Source organism: Bos grunniens, chromosome 3 (assembly GCF_055505025.1).
Source record: "Bos grunniens cultivar Pamir isolate PY7600 chromosome 3, Bosgru_T2T1.0, whole genome shotgun sequence".
Classification (NCBI taxonomy): domain Eukaryota; kingdom Metazoa; phylum Chordata; class Mammalia; order Artiodactyla; family Bovidae; genus Bos; species Bos grunniens.
In genome coordinates this window covers 46,532,606-46,551,131 of record NC_141167.1, presented here as the reverse complement: position 1 = coordinate 46,551,131, position 18,526 = coordinate 46,532,606, and the positions used below count along the sequence as shown (strand labels likewise).

General features: G+C 35.5%; 1 protein-coding gene across 15 annotated transcripts in view; it reads right to left on the bottom strand.

The window, feature by feature from the left end:
* Positions 1-1,361: 1,361 nt before the first annotated feature.
* SRSF11 (serine and arginine rich splicing factor 11) overlaps positions 1,362-18,526 on the bottom strand; it is a 50,436-nt gene continuing 33,271 nt past the window's right edge. For 5 of the 15 annotated variants that reach the window (XM_086390526.1, XM_086390527.1, XM_086390528.1 and 2 more), the window contains 6 exons: positions 17,053-17,134; positions 10,107-10,238; positions 8,142-8,231; positions 3,361-3,477; positions 2,846-2,984; positions 1,362-2,740 (listed from right to left, as the gene is read on the bottom strand). In XM_086390526.1, coding sequence (XP_086246652.1) covers positions 2,546-2,740; positions 2,846-2,984; positions 3,361-3,477; positions 8,142-8,231; positions 10,107-10,238; positions 17,053-17,134 — 755 coding nt within the window. In that variant the 3' untranslated portion in view covers positions 1,362-2,545. The remainder of the gene's footprint in view (positions 2,741-2,845; positions 2,985-3,360; positions 3,478-8,141; positions 8,232-10,106; positions 10,239-17,052; positions 17,135-18,526) is intronic. The other 10 variants (XM_086390531.1, XM_086390532.1, XM_086390534.1 and 7 more) reach the window with 3 other exon arrangements.

The following is an 18,526-nucleotide window of genomic DNA, read 5'->3' as shown; positions in this document are numbered from 1 at the left end:
ACTGCAAGAAATTTATCCTTGCTTTTGCTAAACCATTACCCCAAACTAAAATTGTATATAGCTTTGAAAAGCACCATAATTAAAATAGTAGGTACCACTTATTGGCCCAGGTGTACAGGGCTACACTTTTAACTATTTACAAGGTAAATATTACTCCCCATTTTACAATGAGAAAAATGAGTAAGACAGACAGGTCTCCCCAGCTGTAACTGAAGCCGAAATTCATGACTGGACCCTTACATGGCCACTACCTTCATTCACTCTTGAAGAATTTAAGCAAATAAATAGCACAAACATTTTTCTAACAAAACCACTTTTATTTTTAAATCATTTTTACTATCAAATACAGAACAAAACTCAGTGTGGAGGCAGTGTTCACTTGATTTCGACTCATCTGTATTAAAGGCTCATGTAACCTGCAACTCTACCTTTGTGCATAAATGTTCACTGAAAAATAACCTAAATATAGACTCCCTTCGATAGTATCTTAAGTCACTAGCACTATTTAAGGCCAAAAATTTCTTAATCCCTTTTGAGAAATTAGCATACTTTGTATTCAGAGACTAAAAGGGAATAGAATGAGTAAAATTAGGCTTAACCAAGTGAAACTGCCAATATTTTACTTGTTTCTGACTTACAAAAGACAATATCATATGGTTCAACCTTTTAGATTTTTTTCTACTAATTTTTTAAGTTTAAAGAAATGTCATTTGCGTTCAACTTTGTGTTTAAAAATGCAGTGATTATTCGGACCATTACTACAATGTCTTACTATAGACAAAATTCCTTTCCATAAAATCTTTAAAAAGTTACTACAAACTGTAAAAACAATGGTGCTTTTCTATACGGCATTTCAATTTTAAAAGATTAAAAAAAAAAAATCATACTCCAACTTGGATAAAAGCTACAGTTCCAAGTCTCATTTTCCCCTTAACCCCGGCCACTCAAACACTACTCATTTCATAAATGAATAAATATACTATTTAGTACTGTACAGTAGATACATACCATTGAGTTTCTATACTATTCCAGAAAAGTTAAGTTTATATTCACCAAAAATATAAATTTACTAAATATAGGTGGGATCATTTGTTTATCCTAAAGTTCATTGCTTTACTCAACACAAATCCTACACCCAAAATATAAGAAATAAAATTACACTTAAAAAGACTGTTTTAGAAATTAAACTAATTTTGACAATTCTGATGGCAACTAATCACTACCGATGGATTTCATTTTACTGCTATATTAAAATATGTGGTCTGCAAGGAGAAAGAACTTGATTTGTAAAATGAGTGAGGTAAATGCCATACATTCAACAATGTAAATAAATACAAATACGTTTTTACAGAACATAAACATAAGTTTAAGGGTTTTATTATCAAAGTCATGTAAAACAATTTCAGAAACTGTACATCAACATGGCACAGACTGTAGCCTACTTTTGTTTTTACTGCACAAAAGTAAAGCTTGGAAACTCCTGTAAGAAAACAGTTGCCTAACTACTTTGCATTTAACATGGAATCACTGTGTGCATAAGATTACTACTGCAGTAACAGTAACACAAAATTTATTGGTTTTATACAACTTGAGATCAAATAAAAAGTACATTATCAAGTAGATTTGTCTTATTTTTAAAAGCATATGAAGGTCAATTTAAAATGCACTATCCCCTTTTCCAACAATGAGATTAAAACAAATTAATAAAAGCATGGAAAACAAACTCAGGACAAAAGCTAACTTTCTTTTACAGATGGACTTCAGGATAGGCAAACAGCTCTCACTGATGTAGATATGGAATAAATTATTTTAGGAAAAAAAATTCCCAAACACCTTATGAAAAAGTATACAACTCTACTTCAAAATATGCTATTTACTTACTGCCAAAGACAGTTTCATTTGAAATCTTGTTTCTGTAATTAAAGCCTAATTATAGCCATCAAAAAAGGTTAGTGCATATATAACCTTTCAAAGTTAAACAAAAGCCACAAAAATTTAGCCACAAGGCTTAAAGGATTATCTATTTCAAATGCTCATTTCCAGATGTAACTATAAGAAGGTTAATTTGTCATGTCAACAAACGACCATAAGTAGATCCATCATGTTGAAGGATTTTAATGACATTTAGGATATTCCTGCCACAATTAACATGCAATCAGTGCATTCCCTACATGGCTCTATTACGGCAATGAATCAAATTCTAGAAATACTATAAGTGAACTTACTTAATAAAGGAGATCATACAACATAAACAATCCATGCCTGCTGTAGATGCATGCAGCTTTTCGTTTTTGTTATGAAGCAGCACCAGAATAGTACAACTGCTTGGTTACTCAATCAGATTTCACCCTGTCACGAATTGGTTACCCCTGTATCATTTTCCTAAAAGCTTTTGGATGTAAATAACTAATATCAACATCAGGAGCTTTATAACCATTTATGACTCAGCTGTATACATCTAGGCTTGAGATGAACAAATACAGCATTAAGAAATCACACAGGAATGACACTGATGCACGTACACAGATTCCCACAGAGGCATGGTTCAGTCACTCATATCCATGTCTTCTTCATGATGATCATCCCCATTCACTTTGGACTCTCTTAGTGAATCACCAGTTCCCTTTTCCACAGAACATTCTTTTTTAGGAGAACCTGGTTCTGCTGGTTTCTTCTCTTCCTTTTTCTCCTTCTCGCTGTCATACCCCTGTTCCTCTTCATCGTAGTCCCGTGTAACCTGCTTTGCCAAGGAGAATAAGAAAAGTAAACGTCTTCACAGGAAAATCACTTCTTTAAAATACCAACATCAACCAAAACACCAAAATAAATTAGTTTGTAAACATACTTTTACATCTTTATCACTCTCTGATTTTCTTTCCCGTTCTTTTTCCTTATCTTTACTTTTCTTCTTCTTGCTTGTAGATCGCTCTCTTTCATCTCTGCTTCTTTCTTTGTCTTTATCTTTCTTCTTCTCCTTTTTATGTCTAGAATGACAGTAAAATGCTCACAAGATGCTTGAAACAAAGTGCTCAAGAATTTTTGCCATTATTTAAATAGCAATAAGTTTAGATTTGTTTTAGATGGTAAGCTTGATGTAAGTTCACTGCTATAAGGAGGTTAACAAAAATCCAATTTCAAATCACTGGACACAAGCTGTATACAAGTAACACAGGGAAGAAGACTGTAACTTGATTACAGGTCTAAAATGCCTAATCATAAACAGTGTTTATTATAACAATCTCAAGTCATGAAGAGAATGTTATCAGCACATTCTTAAGTATTTTAATTCCTGAGAAGGAAGAAAAATCCTAGGACAGTTTCTGAAAAACAGGATAGATCTAATAAAAGATTAATACTTACCTTCTAGGGGATGGTGAGCGAGACAATTTTCTTTTGGGAGACCTAGGCTTTTTAGGAGATCTTGTGCCACTTCTGCTTCTTCGTCGTCGTCTCTCTCTAGAACAACAAATGTGCAAACTAGACTTTAAAATACAGTGTTATTCAAAAAATGCAGGCACATCATAGCCGATGTGTCTGCAATGGAACTCCACTAGAAACAGAAAACTCCATTTTCAAATACTGTTTGGAGCTGAAGAAGCAAATGGGTAATAAAAGTTGGCAACTTTTTGGGGGCAAACTATGTGCCTTTACTTTAATGCCCTTAGGAAAGCCCTAATTTCTAGCAATTCTTAAAGACATGATGTCATCAAAACATCAGCAATGTTAAGCTCAAGGAAAAACTGATCCACAAAGGTTCTAATTCAAGTCTGAAGTAAATTATTATCCAAAGAACCAGCTTTAGATTCAGTCAATGGACAGAACATGTAGAGGATTAGTATGTTGTGTTATGGAAGGCAGTTGCTAATAAAATTCACAACTACTTCTAAATCATTAGTAAAACTTAGAGAACCGAGAACTAGAGTTAGTGGTGGTGGTTGTTTAGTTGCCAAGTTATGTCTGACTCTTTTGCAACCCCAAGGACTGTACACCCACCAGGCTCCTCTATCCATGGGATTTCCCAGGCAAGAATACCGACGTGGGTTGCCATTTCCTTCTCCAGGGGATGGTCCCGATCCAGGGATCAAACCCACCTCTCCTGCACTGCAGGCTGATTCTTTACCACTGAGCCATCAGCAAACGGGGATCAAACTGACTTCCTGTTGTCCAGCAAATCACACCCCTAATCTAATCCCTATTTTGAGCAATTAGCTTTTTATGATATACCTCCTCTTTAAATTGACTTAAAAAAAGTCCTGTTTCTACAATACAAACAGATGGAAAGTTTTGCTGTGTTCTTGGACTAGAAGTACCAATACTGTTAAAATGACTACACTATCCAAGGTAATCTTTAGATTCAATGCAATCCATGTCAAAATACCAATGGCACTTCATGCAGAATTAGAAGAAACAATTTTAAAATTTGTATGGAAACAAAACAACCTTGAATAGCCAAAACAATCTTGATATAGAGAGAAACAAGAGCTGGAGGAATCACATTCCCTGGCTTCAAACTATACTACAAAGCTACAGTAATCAAAACAGTATGGTACAGGCACAAAAACAGACACATAAATCAATGAAACAGAGTAAGAGTCCAGAAATAAACCCACACACTTATGGTCAGGAGGCTAGAATATACAATGGAGAAAAGATAGTCTCTTCAATAAATGGTGCTAGAAAAACCAGCTGCGTGTAAAGGAGAGAAATTACAACATTCTTTAATTTCATATGCAAAAATAAAGTGGATTAAAGACCTAAGTGTAAGACCAGATACTATAAAACTGCAGGAAAAGATCAGTAGAACATTCTCGGACATAAATCATAGCAACTTTTTTTTTGGCTCCATCTCCTCAAGTAAATAAAAGCAAAAAACACAAACGGGACCTAATTAGAGATTTTGCACAGCAAAAGAACCATAAACAAAACAAAACAGACAACCTACAGAACTGGTGAAAATATTTTCAAACAATTTGACTGATAAGGCATTAATCCCCAAAATATACAAATAGCTCATACAGCTCAGTATCAAACAAACAAACTAACCAAAAATGGGCAGAAGACCTAAACAGGACATTTCACCAAAGAAGACGTACGGATGGCCAAAAGTGAAGATGCTCAACACTGCTAATTATTAAGAGAAATGTAAATCAAAACTACAATGAATTATCTATCACCTCACAGTGGTCAGAACAGCCATCATCAAAAAGTGTACAAATAATAAATGCTGGAGAGGGTGTAAAGAAAAAGGAACCCTCCTACACTGCTGGTAGAAATGTAACCCCAATATTCACAGTACCATTTTTTAATAATTCTCAAGATAGAGAAGCTATGTAAGTGTTCATCAACAGAAGAATGGATAAAGAAAATTGTTACTATTTATACAACAGAATATTAGTAAGCTATAAAAAAGAATGAAATTGTGCCATCTGCAGCAATATGGATGGACATGGAGGGCATTTAAGCAAAGTGAAATAAGTCAGACAGAGACAAATACTGTAGGATATAACTTACACATGTAATCTAAAAAACAGAACAAACTAGTGAATATAACAAAAAAGCAGACTCAAGATACAGAGAGAAAACTAGTGGTTACCACTGTGAAGAGGAAAAGGCAGGGGACATTATATGGGTAGAGGATTAAGAGACACAAACTATTAGGTGTAAAATAAGCTACTAGTTTATACTTTACAACACAAGGAATATAGCCAATATTTTATAACAACAATAAACAGAACAGAGTCTTTAAAAATTGTGATTTGCTATACTGTGTAGCAACTATACTTAAAAACCCACCTAATGACAAGCTACTATTAAGATAGACTCAAGGATGTCTTATGCAACATGGGGAATATAGTCAATATTCTGTAATAACTATAAGGGGATAGTAAACTTTAATAAAAAAAAAACCTGATTAAATGAAAAAAGTATATGGTTTAGACACAAATAAAAAAAATTAAGCCCAATACGCTTTGTCTTCATTTTGGCAGCCAAATGAAGCTTTAAAGAACAAAAAACCACAAGCTGTCTATGACCCCTGTCCTGGAAACGTTACACAGAACTTTCCCTTCATCAAATGTTTATTAAGCTTGTCAGGGTTGTATACATAACACTTTTTCATACTGCTTTGTGTAACAAATATTCCATATTCCTCAGAAAAGATGGGCTTTAAAAAGTTATCTTTCTGTGACCTATGATAGACTGTACAACAGCTGCAAACATGTTAGTAGGTATTCAATAAAAATGTACAGAATTTGCCATAATTTAAGAATGATTCAGGATTTCCCTGGTGGTCCACTGGTTGAGAGTCTGCCTGCCAATGCAAGGAACGTGGGTTCAATCCTGGTCTGGGAGAATTCCACATGCCACGGGGCAGCTGAGCCCTTGTGCCACAACGATGGAACCTGAGCTCTAGAGCCCACATGCCACCACAATTACTGAAGCCTGCGTGCCCCAGAGCTTGTGCTCTCCAAGATAAGAAGCCCACACAGAGCAACTAGAGTAGCTACTGCTCGCTGCATCCAAGAGAGCCTGTACACAGCAATGAAGACCCAATGCAGCCAAAAATGATAAAGAATGATTCAATAATTAAGCAGAGCAAGGCACTTATAAGCAAGTCCATTAAATAAACAAATAATATGCCTCCACTTTTTAAGGTAAGAGAATACATATTGCACATCTCATCTTTTATGCCCCTTTGCCGCCTTAGACCTATTCTGGTATTCCTTCAGCACTTATATCTGGTTTCACTTTCTTTATATATACACAAAATTTTTAAAAAGACAATTTTCAACACCCCGAAGAGACCCCATGTCTTTAGCTATCATACTCCAACCACTAATCTACTTTATAGATTCATCCATTCTGTACATTCCATATGAATGAAATCATACAATGTATGGTCTGCTGTGACTAGCTTCTTTAACATGGCATGTTTTCAAGGCTCATTCATATTGTACTACCATTACTTTGGCTCCTTTCTACAGATGAATAATAATCTATTGTATGAGTATACAACTTTGTTTACCCATGTTAAGTGGATATTTGGGTAGACTTCTTGGTTATGATTAATGATGCCAAGAACATTGATGTATAAGTTTTTGTGCAGACATGTTTTTGCTTCTCTTGGGCGTATCACTGGGAACAAAACTGCTGTGTTAAAGAGCTCTTAAATTTAATTTCTGTAGGAACTGCCAACCTGTTTTTCCAATGCAGCTGCATAATTTTACATTCTTTCTATGACTGAGTTGTTATATTCTAGGTAGAAATCCATTATTGGAAACATTTTTCTAGCACTCTTGAGGGCTGTCTTTAACAGTGTTCTTTGAAACAAAAAGTCTTCAGTTTTTATCATCCTCAAACTTGTCTATTTCTCTTTTGTTGCTTATGACTTTTGTCGTATGTAGGGAACCACTGACAAATTCCAGGTCATGAAGGTTAACATGTTTTTTCCTAAGCGCTTTTTAGTTTTGGCTTTTATGTTTAAGTGTTTTATCCATTTTAAGTTAATTTTTATAGATAGTTTGAGCCCTTAGGTGAATTTAAATAATCAAGATTAAGAAAACAAACACTGTAGTAAAATATGTAAACAAGATAGGAAGAAAATGGAGTTAAGTATGGCCAGTCCTTTCTACCATCACATGAATGCCATGTTTAAGAATGAAAAATACATTTTCTGAAAGTTTAGAACACTAAAATTTCACCACAGCAGGTTAACTACTCTATGAAATGACACAAACTAGAACTTGCCTTGCCTCCAATTATTTTATCAACAAACCATTATGTATGGGAAAAAAAACTATTTTAAGTATTAACATGTAATAAAATGAATCTAATGTGATAATGCAGTATACTTTAGCCATCAAATGCCTGGGTGAAAAAAAAACCCACAAACAGTTCAAATTAGGATATGAAATGCATAGAGCAAACATAAAAACTGACCTCTGTTGAATTCCATGTTATTGTAAATGAACTCTATACCATAAAGTATTAATTGGAAACTTATTCTTCACAGATTGCCTTTAGAAATCTTCACCATTAAAGTATGTAGTTCTGTACTGGAAAACATTTCACGTTCACAGCCTAATGAGTCTTTGCAAACAAAGTTTAAAAAACAACGCCAAGAATTCATAATGCCACCCTACCTGCTAGCACTTCTGGAACGTCTGGCTGTGCTATAACTTTTTGGTGGCGTTTTGGAACGTTTCTTTTCTTTGTCTTCTTTCTTTTTATCTCTAATAAATGAACACAATTTATTAATGTGTTAGAAGATTCAGTTAATAGAAAAAATATATATACAAATTACAAACAAAAGTACAATGAAATGGATTCTTATTCTTAAAATATGTTATTCTGATAAAAACTTTTAAGTTATTCTTTCAGAGCACACACGTGATGTAAACATCTACCATGAATGACACCAACCTTCTAACTGTGGCCCTGCTATGACATAATCTGGGCTATTCAATACTATTAGGAAAAAAAATCATAATGGACTGGTACTACAACCATACCTCAACTCTAAATGGTCCCTTAAGTGGTCCCAGTCGTTTTTCACAAATTCATATTAAACCCCTTTATCAGAAATCTTTCAAAGTACAAATCTGAAAATATTAATTCTCTGCTTATCACTTTTCAATTCATTCCCATTGACTTCAGGATCAACTGTAAACTCCTTAGTGTGAACAATAAAGTCTTTTTTATGTGTCATCTGTCTCAACTGTCCTGACCTCATTTCCTGGTCCTTCTACACCAACATACTCCTCATTTCAAGAATTCATGCTAACCTTGTTAAGTATTCTCTACTGGAAATCATGCTCCTGAGTCCAGTCAAATCTATCAGAATTTAATACTCAAGTCACCTCTCAATAAATCTTCCAACATCCCTAACAATGGCCCTTCCTTGGTAATTACATTAATTTCTCCCCTAGTATAAATAAAGTTCCTCAAGGGAAGGAATGCCTAATTGCTCTTTGTATAAGAGATGGTTCATTAAGTAAGCTCATTTGGCTGAATTAAGAGATGACTAGCTCTAAAACATGATTCAAAGTCTCATCAGAGGCTGAGTATACAGTAAAGCTATCACAAAATCCAAGTCCCACGTTGAGTTATATGCTTACCAAGAATAAATTTTGGGAAAAAAAAAATTTTTGTTGCTTTTTGCTGTGATTCTTACTATTTTTAATCACATAATCAAATACATAAATGGGTAAAGTATAAAATATAGGGCTGTTTCTAGAAAATTAAGGCAAATATTTTTATAAAGAGATAAAAGACAGTTTAAAAAATAAGCGTTGCAAAATTATACTGTGTGACAGCTAAAAATGGAGGGAAAAATCTAAGTACTTTCAAGTAACAGAGTTCTTGATACTTTAAAGGTGGTTTAAACGAAAAGAAAGTGATTTTGTATCTATTATTCAAGACTGCTGCTGCTGCTGCTGTGCTAAGTCGCTTCAGTCGTGTCCGACTCTGTGCGACCCCATAGACGGCAGCCCATGAGGCTCCCCCATCCCTAGGATTCTCCAGGCAAGAACACTGGAGTGGGTTGCCATTTCCTTCTCCTATACATGAAAGTGAAAAGTGAAAGTGAAGTCGCTCTGTCGTGTCCAACTCTTAGCGACCCCATGGACTGCAGCTTACCAGGCTCCTCTGTCCATGGGATTTCCAGGCAAGAGTACTGGAGTGGGGTGATTATTCAAGACTAGGCCTACTAATTTCAAAGGGTTTGGCCCTGTATGAAAAACAAATTACTGAATGAACGTTTAAGTCAAAATACAATGTTAAGGTATGGATGTTTTAGTTTTTAGTAAATCCTCACTGTAAGTCTTTACTGGCCTCCAAATCACATTAGACTCTTAAGTATGGTTGAGTGTCAGGAATACAGCAATATTAATTCATACTCAAAAGCTGCTCATGATGAGATATATAAAGAAGAATTAAGAAGGCATGATTGTCTGCCAAAAACTCTGGCATATCAAGAAGTTGCTGGGAACACAAAATTCTTACCAATGGTTGAATGGAAAAGAAATGAAAAAAGGCAGTAGAAACAGCTAAGAATTCTTACTACGGAGAAATTTTACTCATTCATTGTTACTGGTTTTCTACTGTACCTGTTTTTTGACGTGCTCCTTGACCTTCTACCCCTCTCTCTGGAATGAGATCTTCTCCGTCTTGGACTTTTGGATCGTCGTCTACTCCTTGACTTAGAATGTGATCGCCTTCTTGATCTGCTTCTTGACCGCCTTATAAAGTAAAAGGAAACAGACATATGTATATAAACCTAAAAAGACTAGCTCTACTTTTGATTATTTCATATAAGTGTAGGACCAAAGATTCAGACATGTTGGCTAGCCATCAGTAAGTGAGGGTAATTTCCTGCCATTATTTATTTATTTCACACAACATCTGATATCCCAGAAGTTAGAAAATACCTTTTAACACCTGGAATTCCTCACCTTTTAATCTTTTGTTCAACCTGTCAAACCAATCCTACTTTGTCCACTGAAACTACAACTCCAAACTTAAAATTATTGCTAGAAAATGAAGGAAAATAAAAAATGACTCATTTGCATCACTTCATAATTCACAGCATTTTAGAATGTACCTAATTTTATTCCTCACTACTACAAGTTAAATCCATTTACTACTTATCAAATACTTACTTATGCCCATTACATGCTTTACCAATATTCACTCATTTACTTTCATAATAAATCTAGTAACAGTAAATACTATTATTATTCCCATTTTGGGCTTGCCAGGAGGCACTAGTGGTAAAGAACTCACCTGTCAAAGCAGGAGACTTAAGAGTTGGGAAGATCCCTGGAGAATGGGCATAGTAACCCACTTCAGTATTTCAAAAGGAAACCACATACTGTATTGGTTTCTATGATTTCTAATTGCTGTTCTCCGATATACATTCCTCTTCTTTAATTTCCAGTTTAAGAGAAATACAAGTAATGCAGGGCAGATACAGATATATACAATTCAGTATAAACTGCCCTTTTTACTCTCATGTGTCTTCAATATTGTATGATCATCTCTTTCCTGCCATGTAAGACATGTTTCTCTGTGCCTACTGCATTATCACCTTCATCCCCCATGTTTTCTCTAAAAGGTTAAGTGCAATTAACCTTTTGATGTTGTCATTGATCCTTTTCCCTATTTTAAGAAAAACTGAAAGCAAATGGCACTTCTTTGCTTAGACTTGGTCATTTAACTTTTAGTGAACCATTCAACCTCTTTCCATGGAAAACTTCAAATAGAATTTAAACTTTTTGCTTTCATTATTTTCAGAGTTGCCAAAGGATAGACATTTTAGTAATGCAAAAGATTTGTGTTCAAATCTCCCTTTTAAAGTCAGTTAATAAAAGTATTCATTATTTAATCTGAGCCTATTACTTCAGCAAAAAAAACAGCACCTACATCATAGAATAGTTGTAATTTAAGCAAAATTATAAAATCCAGCTCAGCGCCTTAGTGTAGACATATAAATACTGACTGCTCTTATTGCTGTGCTACCATAGTGTTGCCATCATTCTCTGTAACAGCTGTTTCAAAACCCATTAGGAGTAATGTCTCATCAAACTCAGTAACTATATTTTGTACATCACTTATTTTTGACCATATTTGAAACTAAACAATCCCTCTCAATAACATGTCTATATCCCAGGAAATTTTCACATAAACCTTTCTTCAAGCTCCATAAGGATAGGGGTATATATGTCTACCTTATTCACCAACTGTACCCTTGAGCAACAACTACTATACTGTGTAATGAAAGGTAGTACTAATGTATTTTGAATGAAACACTGACCCTCTAGAATATCGTAACCATCACTTTCTTATGAAGAATTAAAAAAAAACATTACGGAAAACCAAAATCGATGCTATTTGAATTAGCAAGTGTTCATCTTTTGAGAAATTTGGCTTTAAAAAAAATTAAACTTAATCATTTTAGCAAAACCATGTAACACATTTACCTCTAATGTATTAAAAAATGGCTGTAAAAATTATAAATGCATTCACGTTTCCTTCTAAATGAAGTGATTAATAATATAAGATTTTAAAAATCTAATAAGCAGAAGTATTACATCTATCAGTTTACTCTAAGGTCCTGAAACAGTTGTTTTTCAACAGTATTGCACTGCAGTCACTTCAACATTCAGTTCATATAAGCTTTTAAAAATTAGAGAAACAGAGAGATTACCATATATTTTATATGACAAAGCTAGTGGAGGTGATGGAATCCCAGCTGAGATATTTCAAATCATAAAAGATACTGCTGTTAAAGTGCCACACTCAACATGCCATCAAATTTGGATAACTCAGCAACGGTTGGTCACAGGACTGGAAAAGGTCAGTTTTTATTCCAATCCCAAAGAAGGGCAATGTTAAAAAATGTTCATACTAATGTACAACTGCACTCATTTCACAAATTAGCAAGGTAATGCTCACAATCCTTCAAGCCAGGCTTCAACAGTACACGAACCAAGAAATTCCACATGTACAAGCTGGATTTAGAAAAGGCAGAGGAACAAGAGACCAAATGGCCAACACCCGTAGGATGATAGAAAAAGCAAATTACTAATTCTGCCTCATTGACTACGCTAAAGCCTCATGACTGTACGGATCACAACAAACTGTGGAAAATTCTTAAAGAGATGGGAATATAAGATCACCTTACCGGCTTCCCAAGAAACCTGTATGTAGGTCAAGAAGGAACAGTTAAAAATGGACATGGAAAAACAGACTGGCTGAAACCTGGGTAAGTAGTATGTCAAGGCTGTATACTGTCACCCTGCTTATTTAATTTACGTGCAGAGTACTTCATGCTGGGTTAGATGACTCACAAGCTGGAATCAAGATTGCCAGGAGAAGCATCGACAACCTCAGATTCGCAGGTGATACCACCCTAACAGCAGAAAGTGAAGAGAAACTAAAAAGCCTCTCGATGAAGGTGCAAAAGGAGAGTGAAAAAGCCGGCTTAAAACTCAACATTCAAAAAAACGAAGATCATGGCATCTGGTGTCATCACTTCATGGTAAATAGATGGGGAAAATATGGAAACAGTGGTAGATTTTATTTTCTTGAGCTCCAAAATCACCGTGGACAGTGACTGGAGCCATGAAATTGAAGGACGCTTGTTCCTTGGAAGAAAAGCAATGACAAACCATTGACTTCCCTGGTAGCTCAGATGGTAAAAGCATCTGCCTACAATGTGGGAGACCCCGGTTAGATCCCTGGGTCAGGAAGATTCCCCTGGAGAAAGAAATGGCAACCCATTCCAGTACCCTTGCCTGGAATATCCCATAGACGGAAGGAGCCTGGTAGGCTACAGTTCATGGAGTCACAAAGAGTTGGACACGACTGAGCAATTTCACTTTTTCAGACAGCATTTTCAAAAGCAGAGACATCACTTCACTGACAAAGGTCCGCATAGTCAAAGCTATGGTTTTTCCTGTAGACATGTATGCATGTGAGAGTTGAACCATGAAGAAGGTTAAATGCCAAAGAATTAATGCTTTTGAACTGTGGTGCTGGACAAGGGACTCTTAAGAGTCCCGTGGACTGCAAGAAATCAACCCAGAATATTCACTGGAAGGACTGATGCCATAACTTCAATACTTTTGCCAGCTGATGAGAAGAGCTGACTCACTAGAAAAGACCCTGAGGCTGGGAAAGACTGAGGGCAGGACGAGAAAGGGCCGACAGAGGACGAGATGGTTGGATGGCACCAGAGACTCAATGGGCCAAGAGTCTGAGCAAACTCTGGGAGATAGTGAAGGACAGGGAAAACTTGCATGCTACAATCCATGGGGGTCACAGAAAGTTGCATACAACTGAGCAGTTCAACAACAGTTATTATTATACATTATTATTATTTATATATAAGCAAAAAGCATATTGAAAGTAACAGTCATTTTATATGTCAAGATGCTTAAAATACTACAATTTATAATAACTATCCTTCTGCTATGATGTGTTACTACAAGTGTTCCAAAGGACTTTTCTCTCATGGTCGTAATTAAAATTAATATTTGAAAGCCTTAGCATGTAACTCCTATATACAAAAGACGTTAAGTTCTCCTTTTTAAGTCTAAGTATTAAACAAAGCCATGAAAGCACTTGTCCTAGAAAGTTAGTATTCTAAGTATAGGCACAGCTCAGAGATACTGAGTTTGCTCCCAGACCACTGCAATAAACTGGATATCTCAGTAATAGTATGTCACAATGAATTTGTGGATTCCCAGTACACTGCAAGTTATGTTTACACTATAGTATGGAAAAAAAAAAAAAAAAAAACCCCACTGTACATACATTAAGGCAACAGGGAACTTCTAAAGGTTCAGTGGAGCCCTCAGATGTTCTAGATTTGGGTTTTTTGAAAGACAAAATCTTTTAAGCATGAAATGGGCTGGGTGAAGGTGGATGACACAAACACACCAGACAGAATCACCCTGTAACATTCTGCTACAGACTGAAACTTTGTGTCCTCCCAAAATTCTTACAGGAAACCAAATACCCAGTGTGATGATGTTCTGAGGCAGGAGCCTTTGGGGTGATTAGGTTATGAAGGCCCAGCTTTCATGAATAGGATGAATGCGTTTGTGAAAGACATCTCAGGAGGAGCTTCTCTGGTGGTTCAGTGGTAAAGAATCCACCTGCCAATGCAGGAAACATGGGTTCCATCCCTGGTCCATGAATATCGCACATGCCACGGAGTAACTAAGCCCATGAGCCACAACTACTGGGCCTGTGCTCTAGAGACTGGAGCACTACCACTGAGCTCATGTGCCATGACTACTGAAGCCTGGGCGTGCTAGAGCTTGTGCTCCGTAACAAGAAAAACCACTGCAATGAGAAGCCCACACACCATAACTAGAGTAGCCCCACTCACCGCAACTAGCTAAAAGCCTGCACAGCAATGAAGACCCAGCACACTCAAAAGTAAATAAATAAAATTATTTAAATAAAAAGAACTCAAGAGATATCCGACCCCTGATCCATCTTTCTATGTGAGGACACATGGATAGAGCAAACTATCAATATAAATGAGGAAGTAGGTCCTCACCAAACAGCAAATTTTCTGACACCCCGATCTTGAACTTCCCAGCTTCCAGAACTGTGAGAAGTACATTTCTATTGTTTATAAGCCATCCAGTCTATGGTATCCTGTTATAGCAGTCAAATGGACTAAGGCACAGTCTAAGAAATGACTTAACAATGCTATGGGAGCTATAAGGTCAATTCCCAACCCCACCCCCAAACAGAGAATTGTAACAAGGTAGGTAATACCTGCCTTTGCCACTTTAACATTTGTACCAATGGTGCATAAGCATTTCCTTATTACAAAGCAAGATAGTGGCAACTGAACCTGTTATTTACTGTATTTTCATTGGCATTTGCAGCGAAGATTTTGTAGTGAAAATCCTGCCAATTTCACCAATGACATCTTTAATAGAGCCAGTAAAAATTATTCATTTTATTAAATCTAGTTCCTTGAGTGCTATTAAACTAGTATCATTATTGACTAGAAATGTTAAATCTGGTCCCTTCAGCAACATTCTGTGCAATGAAATGGGCAGTATGCATAAATCATTTCTGAAACTTTTAAGCTCAGCGACTGTCAAGGAAGACACTTGTGTGACTGAGTGTGAGCTTACCTAGTTGCTTTTGCCATGAAACATCTTTACTTCAAAGAACTGACAAACCATGGTTGTTTAGACTTAGGTATCTGGTAGATACTTTCATGAAAAATGAATTATCATTTCAAGGAAAAAAATTTGTTGCCAATAATAAAATCTGAGCTTTCAGGAGAAAATTAAACTTTGGAAAACTTAAACCCACGATTGTGAATCTGACAGCTTCCTAACATTTTAGAAGGGTTTACTGGTAAGATGTATGGTGGTATTACCAAGTCATCTTTTGATATTGTGTAAAAAAGTATCAACATTTGAAAACTTGCATAAAGCAATCAATCAATCATTTTCCAAACCATTAATACATAACTGTACAAAAGGATGCCTGGTGAAAAGATTCACTCAAAGTATAATAAAGATCAACAGATTTTACAAGTTTTGGTATTGTATCAAAGAATACTACTCCCAATTACCCAAAAAGACTGTAAAATTACTCTTCCCTCTTCTCACGATACATTTGTGTAAAGTCAGATATTCTATATTAATATTTGGTTAATATAACCAAAATATACTACAATAAGCTGAATGCAGAATCCTATACATCTTCTATTAAGCTAAATGTTAAAGAAATTTGCAAAGATGTTAAGATGTAAATAAAGCCATTCTTTTAATTTTGGGGGGAAAAGCTTTGTTTCAAAGCTAAGTTAATATGAATGGGTTTCAATATTCATTATTATTTCAAATGATGGTTTCAAATTTTACTATGGCCAACAATGACGTTATAAACCACAAAAACAAAAGCTCATTGGAGTTCTTATATTTTTTATGAGTATAGAGGTCCTAATATCAGCAAGTTTGAGAGTCACTGGTCTAGATAGATCCTTACAAATCTACACAAGTATGTCATGTGAGAAAGAGAATACACTGGTCCTTTTACCCTACAGAGTCCTACCCTGGGTAGGATAAAGAATAATAGTTACCATCATGTAGTTTATCCAGTAATACAAAGAGCAATCTCAAAACATGTCATCTGCAAATATTCAAGCTTTAGATGGGTAAGCTAAGGTTGCATAACAACCCTCCATGTTCCAAGTCAGGAGTCTAGTGAAATGTCAGAACTAGAATTCAAGTCAAAAGTTTCAAGGTCAGTGTCCTTTCCAGAGTACTAATTCATTTCAGTGCTCGAATTCCAGTGGCTTCTTCCTATCCCTAGATTTCTAGGGGGGATTTAAAGTATCTACCATCTTTTCTCTATTTATATACCTGTGAACAGTAATTCACCTACTCTGCAAATAGCAGTAGTTATCAAAACCACTTTAACCATGAGCTAGTTAGGGTAACAGCAGATGTGACATAGGGAAATAATCTTTGTCTAAGGAAGAACTTACTACCAAACAGCAATCAATCTAATTACCTGTGCCTAGAAGATGAGGGAGTCCTCCTCCTCCTAGAACGTGATCTTGACCTTGAGTGTCTTCGTTTTTCTTCTTTTTTATCTGGATTTAAATGAAAAGGAATCTGGATTTAGAAATCATTAAGCAAAAAGATTATTTCCATTTAGGAGTTGCTGTAAGAGTTTATTACACTAATGTTCAGGTTTACTGTATGATCCTTAAATTCAGGTAGCTAAAGGTTTCTGAAGCTATGAAGTGTCATCCATAAAACCTATGAAAATAATCACCTTTCTCATTCTTTACTCTTCAGAGGTTTCTAAACCATGACTCCTGTTTGCATGCCTTAGGTTCTCTTTCTCCAAACGGAGCTAAAATATACCCAGATTAAAACTCTACTCTGTACATGCTCATGGATTAATAACACCTCCCCAAACTGTACCTAAGTGTAAAATGTTTATATTTATAATAAAAACAAAGATAAACATTTAAAATTCTTGAATCAGCAAAATGTTCCTTTTTAGTCATCACTTAACTCTATGCTCCTTTCCTAGATATGTCTCATTCAATCACTCATTTCTATACTTCTGGGATAGAAACTAAACCAGCTCTCTTTTTAATCTTTGTTCCACTTTTGCATTCATTTTCAACACTGTGTAAGTTTACAGAGCAGAGCAAGAATGATCTGTTACCATTTAGTAGTTTAAAACAACACATAAATTACTTTAACTAAGGACCGAATGAAGGAAAAATACAGCCATTGCAATTCTTCATATATGGACTATCATTCAAAGTGAGAATGCTGGCCCTGCCTCAGCAACTAAGAGTAAAGAATTTATTTGCAATGCAGGACCTGCATTGGGTCAGGAAGATCCCCTGGAGCAGGGCATGACAACCTACTCCACTGTTCTTTGCCTGGAGAATCCCATGGACAGAGTAGCCTGGTGAGCCATAGTCCAAAGGGTTACAAGAGTCAGACGTGACTGAGGTGACTTAGCCCCCATGCACAAAGTGAGAATGAGTTCCTCTTTTACATTTCTATCATTTCATTAATAGAATTCAACTTATTGTGAATATCAAATTAACAAAAATTTGTGCAGCAAAAAAAATTTCATAAAGAGGTAAGTCGTTTTCAGTCATTTCAGTTATGAGTTTTCAATGAAAACAGAAATGGTGTTCTGGTTTTGGAGTCATACAGGTCCAGTTATCTATATAAACTGCTTGTCATGTGACACTGGGTTAATTATTTAATAACCTGGTTAAATGAGATAACATAAAGATTTGATATTAATGTATCCATTATACTTTATAATTATTTGTCTAATACCATATACAATAAAAACCACCCCATTAAGAATTGGCATGAAGAAAATGAATAAAGCATCGTTCATAATGGAATAAAAAAAACCAGGACCAAAAATCCAAATACATATATGCAGAAAATGGGACAACCATTCATCTCATCTCAAAAAGACAATCTGCAAAGAATAATACATT